Source organism: Polyodon spathula, chromosome 15 (genome assembly GCF_017654505.1).
Source record: "Polyodon spathula isolate WHYD16114869_AA chromosome 15, ASM1765450v1, whole genome shotgun sequence".
Lineage (NCBI taxonomy): Eukaryota > Metazoa > Chordata > Actinopteri > Acipenseriformes > Polyodontidae > Polyodon > Polyodon spathula.
Window position 1 is genome coordinate 2,967,989 of NC_054548.1, and position 21,282 is coordinate 2,989,270.

Here is a 21,282-nt window from a genome sequence, read left to right on the forward strand (position 1 = left end):
TTGCACACACAAGCTGTTCCTTTTAGAGAGGCCGGCTGACCTTTCAAACTGTTTTTTTTTTTTTCCAGTCTTGCTCTATGTGAAGAAAGGAAGTTAGATGGAGAAGGTGAATACTGTTTTCTATATGCTATGCTTGTGCAGCATAAGGGAAGTTAAGGGTTTGCTCATTTTTTTTTTTTTTTTTTTTAGTGGTAATGCTTACAGGAATGTTTGAGGACAATGTGCAGTTACTGGGTAAAGGGAGAATATGGTATGACTTAGGGACTTTCAATTACACATGCAAAACGTGTTTGATATGTTACATCTGCTGCCTCAAACAGAAATGTACAGTAAGTCACTCTAAGAACTGGAAACGTGATGCATTTATTAAATATATACAGCACAGTAGCTTGCTGTAAATTAACGTTGCCACAAGAGGGCGCAGTTTCATTGTTGTTACACTTAACATATGTCATTATTAAGACAGAATAATCTCCATGCATGCCCTGCTACAGAAACTGTGTGTCTCCCAAACACTTTTGAAACCAAAGTTACGCCACTGAACTAATGTACTTATTGACATTCGTGCAGCATTGCATACAGTGGACTTTGTGGAGATTGTTTATTAAAATAGCATTTCAAAATCATCCGTTGCTCTTTGGTGCAGTACTTCTAGAGCACACGTTCGCATTTCTGTATAGCGTCGCCTTTCATCACAAGTTCAATTAAAGGCTATACAAAATGCTTTTTTTTTTTTTTTTTTTTTTTTTTTTTTTAAATCATTGCAAAACAACACTGCAAGCGCCCAGGGAACACATCGAGACAAACCCCTCTTCGTCCTTCGCCACCCCTTGACATTTGTTACCGCCTCTAGATTCAACACTGTTGACCTTTCTCAGTTGGGTCGGTAATTAACAAGCAGTCCCTATGCATCTCAGTCTGAGTGCATGCAGTGAGTTTAAAGAAGGCCATTCTGGGTTTGAAGAGCTGGAGATGGGCTCGTTATGCGGCGAGTTATGAACAGCAGCCGGAACTAGCAGCAGCTGCTCCCCGGTGTGTGAAACAGTGCCGTCTGTAGTATAAGGGCAAGAGGAAGGGGCGGCAGGGATCCGGAAGCGTCTTTGTAGTGCGACGGGTACCGTGCAGCTGCTTCGTCTCTCCGTCGCGGCCTCGCTTGTTAAAAACAGTCGCCACAGACACACGACCACCGAGAAAAGGACAAGCCTTTGATCTGCGGCAGTAGCAACAACAGCTCCCTTTCCTCGATGCAGTAAATCGATAGCAGAAGACGAAGACGGGGCCAGAAAGAACAAACGCCGAAAAACAGATTGGTTTGCTGGGAATCCTAGTACGCATAGACTCAGTGTTGTTGACACCACAGCGGCGGAAAGCCTTCAATAACTCTTGCATGCAACAAGAAGAACAAGAGCGACAGGAGAAGGAAGGAGCCGGCGATTCGAAGATGGTTGATGTGCATTTTACCGATCTGCCGAACGCCCTGATTGCGTGCAAAGTGGACGAGAATGTCTTCACTGACCGTCAGTGCAAGGTACGATTCAGACTCTGCATTGGCAAGATGTTGCCTGTGTTATTATAAGTATACTGTAAATGCAACTGCAAAATATAGTTTAACGCAGTGTGGAAAAACATTGGATGGGTGGAGACGGCTAGACTGAAAGGGCAGAGAGGCTAAAAAAACCAACCATCACAAATATCGGGCACATTTATTGATGTACTTCCCCAGGTTACCTTTTTTAAAAATGAATGTTTTACTTGTTCTCGGTCATTCCACTTTCCAAACCGGTTGAACTGTACATCACCACGCCCGCAGAAGTAGTCTAGTTCTGCTTGTAAAATAATGTTACTGTTGTCATAGTCATGGTCCAGGAGACTTTAGTAAAATTGAATACACAGACCGAAGTGATTTACTCTAAAAGAAGAAAACAAATCTAAGTTGCAGGTAAGATTAGAGGCAATATTAAGGCATCAAAAGCCTATAAGTGCCTCCGCAGTTTGTTTTCAAACACACTTTCCCTTGACAAAGCTCTGTTACATACCGACACTTTGTGAAGCTGGCTCTTGGGCAAACAAGCCTTTTTCGTTTTATGTATGTATTTATTTTGAAATCCAAAATGTGAAGGACTTGTGTAAGCACAAAGGAAAGGTTATCGTTCACTCCTGTTTTGCATCAGGGATAAAAGTACAGCGGGTAGAAAACCCTTTTTAATCCAGTTCCATTGAGAAAACAAAAGGGGCAAACCTAGTGTGTGTGATGAACGCAAGCCCTTGTTTTCAGAGTTTCAGGCGAGGGGTGTGGTGGAGAAGTTAATCCCATAGAACTTGTATGGGACGAACTGGACAGAAGAGTCAAAGCAAAGCTACCCACAAGCGCCCTACATCTCTGGGAATTGCTGCAGAAGAGCTGGGAAGACATGTTGGGTGATTTCCTGCTGAAACTTGTTAACCAAATGCCTCGTGTTTGTGAGGCTGTTATTAAAGCAAAGGGTGGCTATTTTGAGGAATCCAAGATTGAGACAATTTTTAACTTGAATATTGCTTTGATACTCCTTATATTTTGTATATTGTAACTCGAGTTTTCATTTTCAAGTATTTACAGAAACGTATATTATGTAAAACATTGTCAATTATGAAAAAAACCTAGTTTCCAGCAAGTGTACTCAAACTTTTGACTGGTACTAATATATATATAAGAAACCCTTAAATCTAACGTTTCAACAAGTTGTTTACACCGGGGGTGTTCACTGACATGCAGGGTTCCAGTCATTGTTTAACAAAACATTACACATCATAGTCCAAAAACTCAATTTACTGGCACATTATTTCCAAGCTCTAATTTGCTTTGAAATTCAGTGTATATTTTTCCTATGAGGTAGTGGAGGGCATTACAAAAGATTGTGTTGTTCCAGTGAGTAATATCCTGGTTATTGTAAGTTGTGAAATGCTTTTGCATGCTTGTTCCACCCACTTGTCACGCTAAGGCAATTCCTTTGTCAAGTTTGTCATTTTTTTCCTGAGGGGGGTAAACAAAATTAATTCTATCTTTGCATAGTTTTAGTACAGAGATTTATATTAATCTGTTATAATGACCATTTCGGTAAAAAAAAAAAAAAAAAAATCAGTGTTCTGGAAGCTCCTCCTCGCTCCTCCTCGCAGTGCTTGTTTTGCACTGTTCTGGAAGCTCGTCGGAGCTCCTCCTCCCAGTGCTTGTTTTGCACTGTTCTGGAAGCTCGTCGGAGCTCCTCCTCCCAGTGCTTGTTTTGCACTGTTCTGGAAGCTTGTCGGAGCTCCTCCTCGCAGTGCTTGTTTTGCACTGTTCTGGAAGCTCGTCGGAGCTCCTCCTCCCAGTGCTTGTTTTGCACTGTTCTGGAAGCTTGTCGGAGCTCCTCCTCGCAGTGCTTGTTTTGCACTGTTCTGGAAGCTCGTCGGAGCTCCTCCTCCCAGTGCTTGTTTTGCACTGTTCTGGAAGCTTGTCGGAGCTCCTCCTCGCAGTGCTTGTTTTGCAGTGTTCTGGAAGCTCGTCGGAGCTCCTCCTCGCAGTGCTTGTTTTGCAGTGTTCTGGAAGCTCGTCGGAGCTCCTCCTCGCAGTGCTTGTTTTGCACTGTTCTGGAAGCTCGTCGGAGCTCCTCCTCCCAGTGCTTGTTTTGCACTGTTCTGGAAGCTCGTCGGAGCTCCTCCTCGCAGTGCTTGTTTTGCACTGTTCTGGAAGCTCGTCGGAGCTCCTCCTCTCAGTGCTTGTTTTGCACTGTTCTGGAAGCTCGTCGGAGCTCCTCCTCCCAGTGCTTGTTTTGCACTGTTCTGGAAGCTCGTCGGAGCTCCTCCTCGCAGTGCTTGTTTTGCACTGTTCTGGAAGCTCGTCGGAGCTCCTCCTCCCAGTGCTTGTTTTGCAGTGTTCTGGAAGCTCGTCGGAGCTCCTCCTCGCAGTGCTTGTTTTGCAGTGTTCTGGAAGCTCGTCGGAGCTCCTCCTCGCAGTGCTTGTTTTGCACTGTTCTGGAAGCTCGTCGGAGCTCCTCCTCGCAGTGCTTGTTTTAGTGTTCTGGAAGCTTGTCGGAGCTCCTCCTCCCAGTGCTTGTTTTGCACTGTTCTGGAAGCTCGTCGGAGCTCCTCCTCCCAGTGCTTGTTTTGCACTGTTCTGGAAGCTTGTCGGAGCTCCTCCTCCCAGTGCTTGTTTTGCACTGTTCTGGAAGCTCGTCGGAGCTCCTCCTCGCAGTGCTTGTTTTAGTGTTCTGGAAGCTCGTCGGAGCTCCTCCTCCCAGTGCTTGTTTTGCACTGTTCTGGAAGCTCGTCGGAGCTCCTCCTCCCAGTGCTTGTTTTAGTGTTCTGGAAGCTCGTCGGAGCTCCTCCTCCCAGTGCTTGTTTTGCACTGTTCTGGAAGCTCGTCGGAGCTCCTCCTCGCAGTGCTTGTTTTGCACTGTTCTGGAAGCTCGTCGGAGCTCCTCCTCGCAGTGCTTGTTTTGCAGTGTTCTGGAAGCTCGTCGGAGCTCCTCCTCGCAGTGCTTGTTTTGCAGTGTTCTGGAAGCTCGTCGGAGCTCCTCCTCCCAGTGCTTGTTTTGCACTGTTCTGGAAGCTCGTCGGAGCTCCTCCTCCCAGTGCTTGTTTTGCACTGTTCTGGAAGCTCGTCGGAGCTCCTCCTCCCAGTGCTTGTTTTGCACTGTTCTGGAAGCTCGTCGGAGCTCCTCCTCCCAGTGCTTGTTTTGCACTGTTCTGGAAGCTCGTCGGAGCTCCTCCTCCCAGTGCTTGTTTTGCACTGTTCTGGAAGCTCGTCGGAGCTCCTCCTCCCAGTGCTTGTTTTGCACTGTTCTGGAAGCTTGTCGGAGCTCCTCCTCCCAGTGCTTGTTTTGCACTGTTCTGGACCAACAGGTTATAGTTACAAAAAACTATTTTAAAAAATCAGTATTTATGGTTAAGCAAGTTTCAAAAGGAAAATGCTGAAACGTTTAATTCAACTCCCTGGTGATTGTAATTGATTGACCTCAAATGGAAAACTTGAACACCCAGTACATTCCAAAAGCATTTCAGATGTGTTTCTCACATTGCAGCTCCATGTTTGAGTTGCAGAGATCTACTGTACAATGTGCAACGCAGTCAGAAAGAAACGCACCAGAATATACCGCTGACGTCAAGCCCAGTTGGTTCCCTATCGGTATGAAAATGATACTGAACAGTTACTGCTGGCAAAGCAAAAGGCTTAGTGCTCCTGAGAGCAACAAAGAAGAAAATTGTATTCTGTCATTAACGGATCATTTGTGAATGTTGGGTTGCACAATGAAGTCATGCCTTGCTTCTGGCTTGTACCTGTCAGTGGAGGAGTGTGCAGTATTTGACTCCAGTGCACTCCTTTTGCTTACACAGCAGTGTTGTGTTGGAGTAGGGAGGCTTGTTTGTCCAATAGGCTTGGCAGTGAGCTGGATACACTCCAGGAAGCTCAGGGTAACAGAAACACGGTATTCTGCAATGCATTTGATTTAGTTTTTCGGAGTAGCAACGACTATCGTATGAATTGGGGATGTAACAACCGATCTGTGTCGTCATGTGCAGGTCGATGCCGGTCTGTGTCGCCATGTGCAGGTAGGATCCTGCTCCCTGGAGTTGAGCAGAGAGAATCCAGTACCATACAGACTTGCATGCACTAATGCATGCTCATTCTCAGCACTTTCCTACTTCAAGCTTCTAGTGTTTAGAACAGCTGCTGTTCAGGTGACTTGAGTAGACCACACCAGGTTCCAATGGGGATATAAGTTTACAAAGTTTACAAGTGAAAGTTTTACTCGCGATTCTCTGTGTAAAAAAGTGCCTCCTATTTTCTGTTTGAATGCCCCTTTTTCTAATCTCCGTTTGTGACCCCTGGTCCTTGTTTCTTTTTTCAGGTCGAAAACATCCCTTGGGTCGACATTGTCAATACCTTTTAGAATTTTGAATGCTTGAATCAGGTCGCCACGTAGTCTTCTTTGTTTGACTGAATAGATTCAATTCTTTTAGCCTGTCTGCATATAACATGCCTTATAAACCCAGAATAATTCTGGTCGCTCTTCTTTGCACTCTTTCTAGAGCAGCAATATCCCTTTTGTAGCGAGGTGACCAGAACTGCACACAATATTCAAGATGAGGTCTTACTAATGCATTGTACAGTTTGAACATTACTTCCCTTGATTTAAATTCAACACTTTTCACAATGTATCCGAGCATCTTGTTGGCCTTTTTTATAGCTTCCCCACATTGTCTAGATGAAGACATTTCTGAGTCAACAAAAACTCCTAGGTTATTTTCATAGATTCCTTCTCCAATTTCAGTATCTCCCATATGATATTTATAATGCACATTTTTATTTCCTTCATGCAGTACCTTACACTTTTCTCTGTTAAATTTCATTTGCCATGTGCCTGCCCAGTTCTGAATCGTGTCTAGTTCATTTTGAATTACCTTTGCTGCTGCAACAGTGTTTGCCACTCCTCCTATTTTTGTGTCGTCTGCGAATTTAACAAGTTTGCTTACTATACCAGAGTCTAAATCATTAATGTAGATTAGGAATAGCAGAGGACCTAATACTGATCCCTGTGGTACTCCACTGGTTACCTCACTCCATTCTGAGGTTTTTCCTCTAATCAGTACTTTCTGTTTTCTACATGTTAACCACTCCCTAATCCATGTACATGTGTTTCCTTGAATTTCTACTGCGTTGAGTTTGAGAATTAATCTTTTATGCGGGACTTTGTCAAAAGCTTTCTGGAAATCTAAATAAACCATGTCATATGCTTTGCAATTATCCATTATCGATGTTGCATCCTCAAAAAAATCGAGCAAGTTAGACACGATCTCCCTTTCCTAAAACCATGTTGACTGTCTCCCAGGACCCTGTTACCATATATTATAGTTTCCATTAGTTTGCATATAATAGAAGTCAGGCTTACTGGTCTGTAGTTACCTGGTTCAGTTTTGTTTCCCTTTTTGTGGGTCGGTATTACGTTTGCAATTTTCCAGTCTGTCGGTACAAGCCCTGTGTCAAGAGACTGTTGCATGATCTTGGTTAGCGATTTGTAAATAACTTCTTTCATTTCTTTGAGTACTATTGGGAGGATCCAGCAATGTTCATTTCTATTGATCTGCTTGCTATGCTTTGTCATGTCCAGTCCCAAAGCATGGCAACGTAACCTCTACGGAACGAAGTGCTGCGCCGGACAGTGGGCAGAATAAATGTTTCATGATATCACTGCCCTGAGGGAAGTGACTAATGCTGCCGTCTTCATCCAGTAATGTATTTACATGTGTCTTCTTTCCACCAGCTACCAGGAATGTGAGGACTGGGTTGAGCTTGTTGTTTCTGTCTTTCCTGTATGTCGCTCGCTCCGGGACACACAGGATTAAGAGATTTTTCCACAGCGAATGAGCAATACGAGGGTCGGGGGGGGCGGGCTTAGAGGCTGGAAAAGGACAGGTTGTGGGAGCTGGGAATTTTGAGTGTTGTTTACTGTTCTGAGTTAGAGATTTGAACATATTGAAACTGGGATCAGTAGGTTAACCTGTGGACTTGGGAACTGGGAGACCTGTTGTTGTTAAGAACATAAAGCTCACAAACGAGAGGAGGACATGTGGCCCATCTTGCTCGTTTGGTTGTTAGTAGCTTATTGGTCCCAGAAACTCTTCAGGCAGCTTCTTGAAGGATCCCAGGGTGTCAGCTTCTACAACATTACTGGAGAGTTGGTTCTAGACCCACAATTCTCTGTGTAAAAATGTTCTGTTTTGAGTGCCCCTTTTATCTAATCTCCATTTGTGACCCCTGGTCCTTGTTTCTTTTTTCAGGTCGAAAAAGTCCCTTGGGTCGACACTGTCAATACCTTTTAGAATTTTGAATGCTTGAATTAGGTCGCCACGTAGTCTTCTTTGTTCAAGACTGAATAAATTAATTTCTTCTAGCCTGTCTGCATATGACATGCCTTTTAAACCAGGAATAATTCTCGTCGCTCTTCTTTGCACTCTTTCTAGAGCAGCAATATCCTTTTTGTAGCGAGGCGACTAGAGCTGAGCACAGTATTCTAGATGAGGTCTTGCTAATGCATTGTAAAGTTTTAACATTACTTCCCTTGATTTAAATTTATTGTTGTTGTTGATTTATTTGGTAGACGCCTTTATCAGAGGTGACCTTGCAGGTGTTCCAGGGTTACAATGCAAAAATCAGTATTGAAATAGTGTGGTTTACAGTAAGGACAAATTATACTTAAAATACTGTATGAAATAAGATGCAACAAGTTAGGATTACAGCAATTGAATCTACAATGAATGACATAATAGTAGTGCAAGCATAGTGCATCAGCCGAGGATCCAGTAACGTGGTGCTGAGGGCAGGTGAATACAATGCATAGCAGGAGAGGTAGACCAGGAGATCTACAAGTGCAGTCTAAACAGCGGAGTCTTGAGGCAGCGGCGGGAGGCAGTGAGAGACACAGTTATACCTGGTTTATTTGTTTATTGTATAAAAGTTTATTTGTTTATAATATTTATTGACCTGTGGTACTGTCATGACCTGACTCTGAAACATACATCGCTGGTCTCAAGATTGATGTCCTAGTTGAATAAATATAATTTATTTGAAACATTGTACAACTGAAAAGAAAGCCTGTACTGTAAGAGAGGATGTAGCACTGGGCAGGGCACAATGCTGAATAAACTCCATCCCCGCCCAGGAACAGTAGGAAAAAGCGCAGCCGGTTTCAGAGAACGTTGATTAATCTTTGAAGTGTTCCTCACGTCTTTAACTTTCCTTGGAAGCCGGGATATGGAATGGAGACTGGACAGCTGGTTGTTGAGTGGAAATTCCTTGCTGTAAGGCCAGTGGAAATGTTGTGTGCTTTCCGCAGGGAGTTTGATGTTCCTGTCACTGAGCCGGATATGCAGCAGCCAGCCTTGTGCAACACCAGTCACAAGGACAATCACAGAGCCTTTCATTCCAGCGCGGAGACAAGCCTGGGTCTCCAGTAAACTAAACAGATCTGTCGTCGGCACACTTCCGTGTAGTGCCCCAGGGCCAGGTCACTTGCAGTAAGGCATGTTCAACTTTGTGCGTTGGTGCTGTTTATGTAATAGATGTAGGTTTATATGAATCCAGCCAAATTAGTACTCCACGGGGTTTGTGTTAATCAAACTGAACTGGTCTTGGTACAGGGTTGACTGGTAATAAGACTGTTATTTCCATCCCTGTGCTGCAAAGTTTCGTTTGTCAGTTGAAGTGTAAACAGTTGAGAAACACAGACGTGAAACAAGCTGTGCTCGCTTCCAAGTGAGGAGCCCTGCTCTGAAGTCTGTCACGTGAATTCTAATGGCAGTTTTTACCATGTGCTTCCAAACAGCTGAACAGGCTCTGTGAGCTGCTGGTTCCTGTGTGCATGCTTACTACAGTGAGGGACGGGCTCTGAGAGCTGCTGATTCCTGTATACATGCTTACTACAGTGAGGGACAGGCTCTGAGAGCTGCTGATTCCTGTATGCATGCTTACTACAGTGAGGGACAGGCTCTGAGAGCTGCTGATTCCTGTATGCATGCTTACTACAGTGAGGGACAGGCTCTGTGAGCTGCTGATTCCTGTATGCATGCTTACTACAGTGAGGGACAGGCTCTGTGAGCTGCTGATTCCTGTATGCATGCTTACTGCAGTGAGGGACAGACTCTGAGCTGCTGGTTCCTGTGTGCATGCTTACTGCAGTGAGGGACAGGCTCTGTGAGCTGCTGGTTCCTGTGTGCATGCTTACTGCAGTGAGGGACAGGCTCTGGCTGGTACCTGCTGCTTGTAATCAGAGGTGCATAAATGTATTGCATCAACCAGTCCTGTGCAAGCGGCGCTATTGTTTCACTGGTACAGACCCGTGCAAGCGACGCTATTGTTTCACTGTTGGCTCCGCAGTGCAGATAAACCGAATCATTCACAAAGGATTTGTTTTTCTGTTTGTTTGTCCCTGCCTTGTGTTTCTGCGTGCTTTTCTGTTTGTGGATGTCTCTATTTGCTGAATGATTCTCTTGTCCTTTGCCCCTGCAGTAAGTAGATATCTGTTAGTACATATTCCTCTTGGAAGAACACTTTTGCATGTAATTAGCATTCTGAACAGTCTTTATTTATTTATTTATTCATTCCACATTGACACTGCAGCTATTTCTAAAGTTTGAATTATTTAGGATGGCTTGTTTAAGCTGATACATTGTCCCAGGCATGTGTAATGTTACTCCTATTTGAGGTTTTAGCTGACACAAGTAGTGAAAATTCAAATAGATCTTATTGGCATGACAAGTCATACAGGTATTGCCAAAGATAATGTAGTAAATGTACAGATAGATATATAGATATAATATATATAAATTATAATATAGTATGTAAATATAACATCTATAAAATTAGTAGTACAATACAGTAACAGAGCTAGTATTGAAAGGCCTCTGCTCTGTACTTCCAAGGTTGCAATATTATACTGTGCAGAGAATTCTGCTGCCTCTTTTCCCCCAAAAAAGATTTTTGTTTTTTCTTCGTACCCTTTCATCAATGAAACGTGATTTTGTCTGCCAGCCTGACAGAGTATTTCTGTGATTTCTCTCTACGTTTGTTTTGCACAGCGGTGGATGCAATGTGTCTCTGATTCAGGCTCTCCACTGCCTGTCGCACTGGTTACAGTCTCTCAGGGCTTCCAGTTTCATTTGTGTCTGCCTGTTTCAGTTTGCAATTTGAGGTCACAAAGGAAAAGTTAACAAAAGTAGTGTAGGCCCCTGTGTACAGTACTACTCGTTGGTAGTGTGTGCTGGGCAGGATGTCAGAGTGCAAGGTTTAGACTAGTTTGGTGTGCGGGTTGTATTTCGCAGATAAGAAGTCCAGGATATTCACGTTAGCACAACTTCCCCTGTAGGGCGATGGAATGCAAGCACACGCTCTCTTGATTTTGCAGCCACAGTTGAAGGAAGCGACAGGTCTGTTTTTCATGTCCTTTTCAAGCACGTTAATACAGGTTTTTTTTTTTTTGTTTGTTTCCATTCAGTTCTGTCAGGGCCTTGTCAGAGTGCTGTACAGCTCCCTTTGTAAAGAGACCACAAGCCCTTACCCCACATTTGAATTCTCTTAAAGCTGATAAACATTTTATTAAAAAACTTTTCCAAGTCAGGTAACGCTTTTACACACTTCATTGTTTTTCGAATCTGAAGGTTGTTCCTAATACCACAGAATCTGTTGCCACTACCTGTCTTGGTTCTTTTTCCGTGTGTGGAAGGTGCTGTTGCCACTCCTGCTCTGTGTTGCAGGCCGGTGAAGTGTGGCTGCTGGCAGTTGGGTTTTCCAATAGCCTGTGGCTTTTCACTAGTAACCGCCTGTGTGTTTTCAGTACATGATTCCTAAAGGCAGCTGGGGAGTCATAAGACATTAGCTTTTGAAAGGCTGCCTGCAGTTTGGCCTTTTCTATAAGGTCAAGTGGCTGTCCATTGTCCATTTGCATTTTAAACAGCTGATTACCAGCTGGCTTCATGAAGTAATTAGAAAGGCTCCTGACCAGCAAGCAGCCAGCTTCATGACCCTTGAGCTTCTGCCAGCCGGTGAACGCTGGAGGCTAAAGCAGCCCAGTCCTGCCCAGTCCTGCCCTGTGGGTGTGAGGAGACCCAGGGGAAGCTGCAGGCTGTGTGTGAGGAGACCCTGAGCCAGCCTGCTGTGGACAGGCTTTGATACAGAGTGCCAGAGAGCACAGGAGGAACGCTGGCCTGCCTCGCTCATAACTTTAAACATCCTGCAGCAGCGAGGGCTTGGACATCAGCATTGGAAAACCAAGCAACCAGGTAATAAAAGAGGAACGCTTTGACAAGAAGTTGCAATCACTGGCCACCATGGCTCTGTAAACTGATGAAGGCACTAGCAGGGATGTTTGTTAGCTCAGCTTAGTTTCTATTGTGATTGTGTTATGCGCTTGTGAAGAGCAAGAGAGCTACTTTTAATCTGCTCCTCCTAACTGCATGTGTACAGTCCGGAGGTCAGTAAACCTTACCTATGTTTGGGCTACTGATTAGAAAAGGATTTGGATGTGAAAATATTAACTGACACACACTCCTGTACATTCTCCAGTGTCATTTTATTTCATTGTTGTTGACCATTTGTTCTATTAGTCCGTTTCTTTTTTCTCTATTTTTGTATATAGTTCGCTTTTCTATGTCTGTATTTCTGATGTGCCCTCCTCTCTCTGCCCTGGGACTGGGATGAAGTAAAGCAAGTCGGACACAGTCTGTGGAGACTCACTCTGTCTCTGTGCGCACTGCTGCAGATACTGGACTGCATTCCAGGCAGGTCAATCACTTCACCAGAGCTCACCTGTGTACCCTCTCTCTCTCCACACCGCATGGAAAGTAGCTGAAGTGTAGCTGCTAAACAACGGAGGCAGTAGTTCTGTCTAGAGCAAGGACCTGACATTCATCATCGTTCCCTAAAGCCTAACCCCAGCCTACACTCGCAAAAACATTTTTATAAGGGGAAACATTTTCAGGATGCATTTCTAAGAGACACACATTCCACTGTGTGAGTGGCACAGCTGATCCCTGAAGGTTTGTTAGAGTGACCTGGTGGTTGTTGGAACAGCGAGCCTCATAAGTAGGATTCGGTTTATGAACAAGGTTACAAGCTGAGTTAATGAGGGTGTGAACCATGTTCAGGACTTAGAACATAAGAAAGTTTACAAACGAGAGGAGGCCATTCGGCTCATCTTGCTCGTTTGGTTGTTAGTAGCTTATTGATCCCAGAATCTCATCAAGCAGCTTCTTGAAGGATCCCAGGGTGTCAGCTTCAACAACATTACTGGGGAGTTGATTCCAGACCCTCACAATTCTCTGTGTAAAAAAGTGCCTCCTATTTTCTGTTCTGAATGCCCCTTTGTCTAATCTCCATTTGTGACCCCTGGTCCTTGTTTCTTTTTTCAGGCTGAAAAAGTCCCTTGGGTCGACACTGTCAATACCTTTTTGAATTTTGAATGCTTGAATTAGGTCACCACGTAGTCTTCTTTGTTCAAGACTGAACAGATTCAATTCTTTTAGCCTGTCTGCATATGATATGCCTTTTAAGCCCGGAATAATTCTGGTCGCTCTTCTTTGCACTCTTTCTAGAGCAGCAATATCTTTTTTATAGCGAGGTGACCAGAACTGCACACAATATTCAAGATGAGGTCTTACTAGTGCATTGTACAGTTTTAACATTACTTCCCTTGATTTAAATTCAACACTTTTCACAATGTATCCGAGCATCTTGTTGGCCTTTTTTATAGCTTCCCCACATTGTCTAGATGAAGACATTTCTGAGTCAACAAAAACTCCTAGGTCTTTTTCATAGATTCCTTCTCCAATTTTAGTATCTCCAATATGATATTTATAATGTACATTTTTATTTCCTGCGTGCAGTACCTTACACTTTTCCCTATTAAATGTCATTTGCCATGTGTCTGCCCAGTTCTGAATCTTGTCCAGATCATTTTGAATGACTTTTGCTGCTACAACGTTTGCCACTCCTCCTATTTTTGTGTCGTCTGCAAATTGAACAAGTTTGCTTACTATACCAGAATCTAAATCATTAATGTAGATTAGGAATAGCAGAGAACCTAATACTGATCCCTGTAGTACACCACTGGTTACCACACTCCATTCTGAGGTTTTTCCTCTAATCAGTATTTTCTGTTTTCTACATGTTAACCACTCCCTAATCCATGTACATGCGTTTCCTTGAATCCCAACTGCGTTGAGTTTGAGAATTAATCTTTTATGCGGGACTTTGTCAAAAGCTTTCTGGAAATCTAAATAAACCATGTCATATGCTTTGCAATTATCCATTATCGATGTTGCATCCTCAGAAAAATCAAGCAAGTTAGTTAGACACGATCTCCCTTTCCTAAAACCATGTTGACTCTCTCCCAGGACCCTGTTACCATCTAGGTAATTTTCCATTTTGAATCTTATTATAGTTTCCATAAGTTTGCATATAATAGAAGTCAGGCTTACTGGTCTAGTTACCTGGTTCAGTTTTGTTTCCCTTTTTGTGGATCGGTATTACGTTTGCAATTTTCCAGTCTGTCGGTACCACCCCTGTGTCAAGAGACTGCTGCATGATCTTGGTTAGCGGTTTCTAAATTACTTCTTTCATTTCTTTGAGTACTACTGGGAGGATCTCCTAGTCCCTTTAACACTTCTGCCTCAGTTATGCTAAAGTTATTTAAAACTGGATAGGAACTGGATGACGTGGGGCATGTTGTCAGTATCTTCCTTTGTAAAAACTTGTGAAAAGTAATCATTTAATATATTTGCTATTTTTTTTCTTCATCTACGATTTTGCCATTTGTATCTCTTAAACATTTAATCTCCTCTTTGAATGTTCTCTTGCTGTTGTAATATTGGAAAAACATTTTGGAATTGGTTTTAGCTCCCTTAGCAATGTTCATTTCTATTTCTCTCTTGGCCTTTCTAACTTCCTTTTTGACTTGCGTTTGCAGTTCTGTGTACTCTTTCTGCGTACTTTCTTTTTGGTCCTTTTTTAATGCTCTATAAAGTGCCTTTTTTCGCTGAATATTTTTTTTAATTGATCTATTAAACCATTTTGGCAATTTAGGGATGTAATTGTTTTGTGCCTCTAGTACTACATTTTTGAAGAACAACCATCCTTCTTCTGTGGATGTTTTCTCTATTTTACTCCAGTCTACTTCTGTTACGTCTCTGTTTCATACCTTCGTAGTTTACTTTTGGGGTTTTAAAAAACACTTCAAATGAGACCATGTTGTGGTCTGAGTTTGCCAGTGGTTCTCTGACCTCTGTTTTAGTTATTCTGTCTTCGTTATTTGAAAAGACTAAATCAAGGCATGCCTCCCCTCTAGTCAGTGCCTTGACAAATTGTGTTAGGAAGCAGTCATGTCATTTCCACCATTTCAATTTCATCCTTCGTGCTACCCACCGGGTTTTCCCATTTTATATGGGGGAAGTGGAAATCCCCCATTAGTATGGCTTCTCCTTTGCTACACGCATTTCTAATGTCATTGTATAACAGATTATTTTGCTCACCGTCTGAATCTGGCGGTCTATACCATGCTCCTATTATTATGCCCTTTGAATTTTTGTCCGTTATTCTGACCCATATTGATTCGGCTTTATTTTCTTTGTCCAGGTTTAACACCTGGGCTTCAAGACTGTTTCTTATGTATAGCGCTACCCCTCCTCTTCTGTCCTGCCTGTCTTTCCTATACAGTGTATACCCACAAATATTATATTCGTCCCCATCACTCTCAGACTTCTCAGCTGGGTTAGGGGAGCGTCAATAGAGACGGTAGTGTGTACACACACAGCACGTTCCTCTTTGCTGACTTCATTTCCACTTTCGCTCAGATATCTGAAGCATGACTGTGTTTTGATGGTGTTTTATTTTTCCATTGTGGAAATTTAGGTAAATGCTAAAAACATACAATAAGTTAAGTACTGTTCTTTTATTGCAAGATAAAACCCAAACTGTGATTGCTGCCCACCTTGAGTGCCTCCCACTCTATTGTAGTCATATGGATGTGGACAAGATCAATAAAATAACATTCTTCAAGTGAAAATTAATACATCAGTATATATTTCTATGAATCATGAGTAAACTGGCAGGCTAAATTCAACTGTAATCCTGTCCGTTTTTGTTGTTTTATTATTATTTATATTATATAAATTTAGTTTAAAAGTACCCACAAGGGGGAAATGCTGACAAAACCCACCGTCGGAGGACACAGGCCAAGTCCCTGTAGTGTTTAAACTGGTATTTCAAACAGAACAATGCAGCAGTATTTCCTTTAGCCCCTGTGACTTTCATTATTGTATTGTTGTATTGTTGGGTTGAGCGTGTGCGTGTGTCCTGTGTGTGTGTGTGCTCTGTCTCTGTCATCCTGTAGTAGTGAACTTGGCATGCTGTTTATCCCAGCTGTGGAAAGTCTGCTGAGCCAGGCACAGCAGTTACTTTTTTAAAGCTGCATTTGTGAGGGGGAGGGGGTGGTTAATCAGTTGACTGTTAGATTCCTGAGAGGGGGAGTCAGTCCTGTGCTTCATGAAAACTCCACAGACTGGACACTGTAGTTACCGTTTGCTGTGTCTCATTGCTCTTTTAGTGTTTGTTGCACTGTCACACTTTCCATGTTTAGCTGCCATGGCCCTGCATCAAGGCACACTGACACGCACACGCACACACACACACACACACACACACACACACACACGTTTACATTCACACAGGGATGGTTTTTCCATTTCAGATTTGAAACCATTGTGTTTTCTATACCGTTGCATGCACTGAGCAGCTCTGTTGCACCTGCTTTATCTGAATTGTCCTGACTGACATCAAATAATAGATACAGCAAGAGCTGCTTCTTCTAAAAGGAAAGGTATGTGCAACCACTGTGACCACAGCAATGCCATGACCTGTGCACAAACGCACTGCAGTACAACACTGTGTTAGTGCTGTATGTTATTCTGGGTGCAGCACTGCAGTAATACACACCTGATGTCTCCATACAATAAACTTCCCAGCACCTTTTGCCATATTTAAAAAAAAAAAAAAAAAAAAAAAAAACACACCTGCTGCAAGCCTTTTTTATCATCTGTGTGTTGCTTTTGACCATTTGGTCCATAAAATGTATATATAATGTTTAAGCAGACTTGTGGGTGATTTTCTCATGTGTTTTCATTTTCTATAACTGTATTCTGAAATGTGCCTGCTACATACAGGCACCTCCTATATATACAGTAAGTGCACATACACCTCTTTGCACAGTTAATCAATATCCCTAGTGTTCAAGGCTGTGCTGAACCATGCCCTTCTCTAGCACTAGGCACAGTTAGACGCTATGTCATCTCTGCACAGAGATAGTTACACAGGTCTGTGTGTATTCGGGATGTACACGTGCCAACACAATATATATCTTCAGAGCGAGATGAATGGAATTAGCACTCATGGAAACTATGCTGCTCTGCTGTTGATAATGCAGCTGTCACTCTGCAGACCTCAGCTGATTTACTTTTTCCACTCTCAGCAGCAAAAACAAAGAGAGGAGTGGAGTAAGGCTGCGATTAGTGTGTGTGAGGAAGGTGATGTCACCTTTTTCCAGCTGGTCTTTCTTTTCTGTCTCTGCCTCTCTTGAGGCCAGTGAGGGAGTGGAGGTTAAGGTTCATTGGAGAAATGCTTGTCCTGCCCCCTGGCAGGGCTGGCCCTCTTTGTTCAGTGGAAAAGGGGCCGGGCTGGCTGGTGGAGTTATAAAACGTAGCAGCTCTGAACTGGCCTCTGGAAACAGAACCTGAGGACAGATCCTCCAGCTAGGCTGTGTCAACATTCTTGTACAAACAGAGGCTTGTGGAAGACAAGCCTGATTTAAAAGGGTTTTGGAGCTGTTTTTAATTTTATTTTTAGAGATAGATGAAAGCTGTTGAGCTGTGGTTTCATTTGAGTTCCTCTGCAGCCCAGTGAACCAGGCTGAACAGTCTCTTAGAAAGCTGCTTTGCTTTATTTCAGACTGCCAGGCTTGTTTGGGTTCAGTCCGAGCTCTGTCCGGGTTGGGATCCTGTAAAGAAAGAGGTTAGGTTTTGCCAGTGCTGTTTGAAGCAGTGAGAGGTTTGTTTAAGTCAACCTTTGCCAGTCTCTGCTGCTTCCCGAAGCTGGTGTTCCAGTCCTTCTGTCTCTGGAGAGACACCATGCACCTGAAAACCCTGAAGAGAAGCCGCTTCTTCCTGATTGCCTCCCTGGCAGATCACGACGTCTTCTACAGACCCGACGTCAGGGTAAGAGCATCAGGGCAGGGCAGGGAGAGGGGTCAGTGGCAACTGCTTCTGAAAGTAGTGCGATTCCAGCCATGGCTTATTTATGGTTGGAAGTTTGGAAGTCTGTAATCCATGCTAATAGTAAAGACTTGTGCTGTATGCTGTTTAACAAAGCGATCGTATGCTGTTTGACCCTAGACATGCCCTCCGACCCTGCCCAAGATGGGGGTGGATACAGACTCTTTCACACACATGAAAGAACTGTCCTCTTTTAGGGCTGAAATATCCGAGTCGCTCGCCTTTCTGAAATATAGGTATTCTGGCTGGAGCTTTCATCATCCAGCAGGTTGCTGTAAACGGAGGCATTTCAAACTCTAATAGTAAATTCAGAATCTGTGGGGCTGATTGTAGTTGTTCAGTGTCAGGGCTATTTCCAGCCCAGTGATTTCACTTCAGTTTCCTTGGAGCGTTATCTCTTTTGAAGCGCATTCAGATCACTTTTTAACTAGGTTTTGGGCTGCTTTTTCTGCCGCTTGTATCGAATGGAGAATCTGAAATTCACATTTTGTTTTTAACTCCGGTTGCGTGCTTTCTCTCCTGCAGGTGGGCTTCGAGGCTCTGTTCCGTTCCTTCGACCGCAACGCTACCTTCCAGTTCTTCAAGAGCTTCCGCCGCGTGCGAATCAACTTCAGCGACGCCGTGACGGCCGCCCAGGCCAGAGTGACTCTGCATAAGAGCGACTTCAACGGGAAGGAGATGCGCCTCTACTTCGCCCAGGTGAGCAGCACTGCTTCCACTGCCACGGGGGTGCTTTCAGCACAGTGCCCTGCACAGAAAACCAGGCACACACAGCTAAATCCGCAGGACACTCAGAAGCTTAGCCAAGCCTTTGCTCTCAGTAGCAGAGAACCATCGCTTAAATGAGAACAGCAAGTACAGTCTCTGCTACAGACATAATGCACCTCAGGGAGTGCACCACCATTGCCAGGGCCGTGCGACTGCAGCATGTGATCGGTTCAGGGTGCCTGAGATTTCTTTTTCTCTCCGCAGTCTCTGCACATCGGGAACCCCCGACTGGAGCCCCCCAAACCAGACAAGCAGTTCCTGATCTCCCCCCCGGCCTCGCCCCCTGTGGGCTGGGAGCAGGCGAAGGACGCCACCCCGGCGATTAACTATGACCTGCTCTGTGCCATCGCCAAGCTGGGCCCAGGTGAGAGTCACTTCGCAGTCACTGTCCCTACAGCTAACCCTCTGTTTCCACCTGTCTCTATCTCTCTGTCCTTTTCTCCACTTTGACTCATTTCTGGTGCTGTGCCTGCCTGCCTGCTCTTTCTATCTATAGCGCTGTTCACATGTCTACTGCTGGACAGCGAGCCAGCCCCCAATGTTTTTACAGCAGGCTTTATCCTTGGCTAGGACTGAAAACCTTCCAGTTCAAAAGACACCAGCGCTGTTACAATCTAGCAACACACAGTCCTGGAGAAGCAAACAGGCAGCAATTAGCTGCTACTGCCATCTAGTGGTGGCAACCTGTCACAATTCCTAGCCAGAGATAAGGACTGCTTAAAAACACTGCGAGCTGTCTCATGGTAGACATGTGACTTACACAGTACTCCTAAAGAACAGTGATTCATAAAGGATTTCAATGTCATTTGTTTTGAGATTTCTATAGATTATATAGTATAATGAGTTCCTGTTCAGATCGCTGGTTGGGTTTTAGTGCTGCAGTATTTAGGGGGCTGCTGTTTTAAATCATTAGGATGAAGTCACTGTACGAACAGTGCGGAGCAGCAGGTGTGGAGAGTGACCCTTTGCTTTCTGTTGGCTGCGCAGGTGATAAGTATGAGCTGCACGCAGGGACCCCGACCACGCCCAGCGTCGTGGTGCACGTGTGCGAGAGTGACCACGAGAGCTCGGGAGGGGAGGACGAGGAGCAGCGGCGAGTGAGGCCTCGTATCGTCCAGACACGCCGACCCGAGTACACGACTCCCCCCCTGCACTGAGCCCCGAGCGGGCAGCAGCTTCACCTTTTATTAAAGGGACCAGTGTGGCCAGTCTGGAGGCATCACCAGCCTTCCCTCACACCTCTGCTGCAGAGAGCCCCTCCTCCTGGGGTGTTTGAGTGCAGCCAGAGCCGGGACTGACAGGCCCGTCTCATTGTTGTTATTGGGGTCTGTCTTTGTTGTATTTATTTCCTTTCTGTGATTGGTCAAGAAGATGCAGGAGAAAGTGAAGCATGACTTTGTGGTTCTTGCATGACTGCCACAGCACAGAAAAGGAGACCTTCAGAATGAGAAGTCTGAGGATGTGTGTGTGTTTGTACTGGAAAGAGCTTCCTTTTAAAATCCTCTTGGGGTTTTGTTAGTAGGGAGTTTTAAGTGTGCGTGCGTGCGTGCGTTTTTTTTTATATTTGTTAAACTCTTCATTGTTTTTCTTGTCAACCTATTTTTTGGCATTGTTGACATTAAGGTTAGACAGACAGACAGACAGACATATTCTTGCTTCTTGAGGCGAGTTGCTTCTTGAAAGTGATGAAAGGGGAGGGAATGTGTTTTGTTGTTCATTGTTTTGTATTTTTCGGTATCTCTGGCTGGGTTGTGCACAGCATACAGATTCCCCTGCTGTGACGACACTGTGGAGTAACAGCAGACCGGTTTTCAGACTCCATTCAGGTATCTGCATCTGCACCTGTCTGTCCAGCCTCTTGTTTCCTGTCATGAAAACTAATTGCATTCAAAGCTGTAATCTGAAAAGCGGTTGCTATAAAAAGTTTGATTGTTTAATGCAGCTGTAGCGTTTGTGTTTGTTATTTGTGCCTGGAATGTCAAAGGCACATCCTGGTAGAAATGTACGTTACATATCTGCATTGCAGGTTCATCAACATTGTCGTTTGCTCATTTATTAACATTTTTATATGATTTACCATTTAATAAACACACTCAGGTGGTTGTCCGTTGTTTCTCTTCAGGCATTGTTTCTGTCTTTGGCAAGTCTAGGAGTTGTTTCATTGAATCAATGGAGAGCAAGGGGGAGGCGGTACAGCTTGGTATTCTCCTGTAGCTTTCATGGTTAATCCATTTGACCCATACACACCCTGCTAATAAGATGTGTCACTACAGGAGATTACAGCAGAAGAGTAACAGGCACCAACAACCTCCATATATCAAACCCAAATAAGGGATGTGTTTCCTTATCAGTAACTTTCCAGTAGCTCGCCTTTCCATTGAGAACTTACAACATTCAAATAGAAGAACATTAAAACAGACAAAGCACAACAGCATGGGAAATAGAGAACATTACAAACACACACAGCACAGCAGCATGAGAAAAAGAGAACATTAAACACACAGCTTGAGAAATAGAGAACATTACAAACACACACAGCAGCATCATGAGAAATGGAGAACATTACAAACACACACAGCAGCATGAGAAATAGAGAACATTACAAACACACACAGCAGCAGCATGAGAAATGGAGAACATTACAAACACACACAGCAGGAGAAATAGAGAACATTACAAACACAC

At 43.9% G+C, this 21,282-nt stretch overlaps 1 protein-coding gene across 2 annotated transcripts; it reads left to right on the forward strand.

Annotated features, from left to right (window-relative positions):
* The first annotated feature begins 898 nt into the window (after nucleotides 1-898).
* LOC121327886 (calcipressin-1-like) lies at nucleotides 899-20,707 on the forward strand. 2 transcript variants are annotated; one of them, XM_041272194.1, is made up of 4 exons: nucleotides 899-1,528; nucleotides 18,355-18,528; nucleotides 18,802-18,961; nucleotides 19,585-20,707. In XM_041272194.1, exons 1-4 carry the CDS (start codon nucleotides 1,388-1,390, stop codon nucleotides 19,752-19,754), a joined length of 645 nt encoding a protein of 214 aa, XP_041128128.1. In that variant the 5' UTR covers nucleotides 899-1,387; the 3' UTR covers nucleotides 19,755-20,707. The 2 variants fall into 2 exon arrangements, with proteins under 2 accessions (XP_041128128.1, XP_041128129.1); XM_041272195.1 differs by lacking the exon at nucleotides 899-1,528 and adding an exon at nucleotides 17,291-17,772.
* The last annotated feature ends 575 nt before the right edge of the window (nucleotides 20,708-21,282 follow it).

Coding starts and splice junctions, on each gene's coding strand:
- LOC121327886 (XM_041272194.1), top strand. CDS start 1,388: ATGCAACAAGAAGAACAAGAGCGACAGGAGAAGGAAGGAGCCGGCGAT. Junction 18,529..18,801: donor TGCGCCTCTACTTCGCCCAG/GTGAGCAGCACT, acceptor TTCTCTCCGCAG/TCTCTGCACATCGGGAACCC. Junction 18,962..19,584: donor CATCGCCAAGCTGGGCCCAG/GTGAGAGTCACT, acceptor TTGGCTGCGCAG/GTGATAAGTATGAGCTGCAC.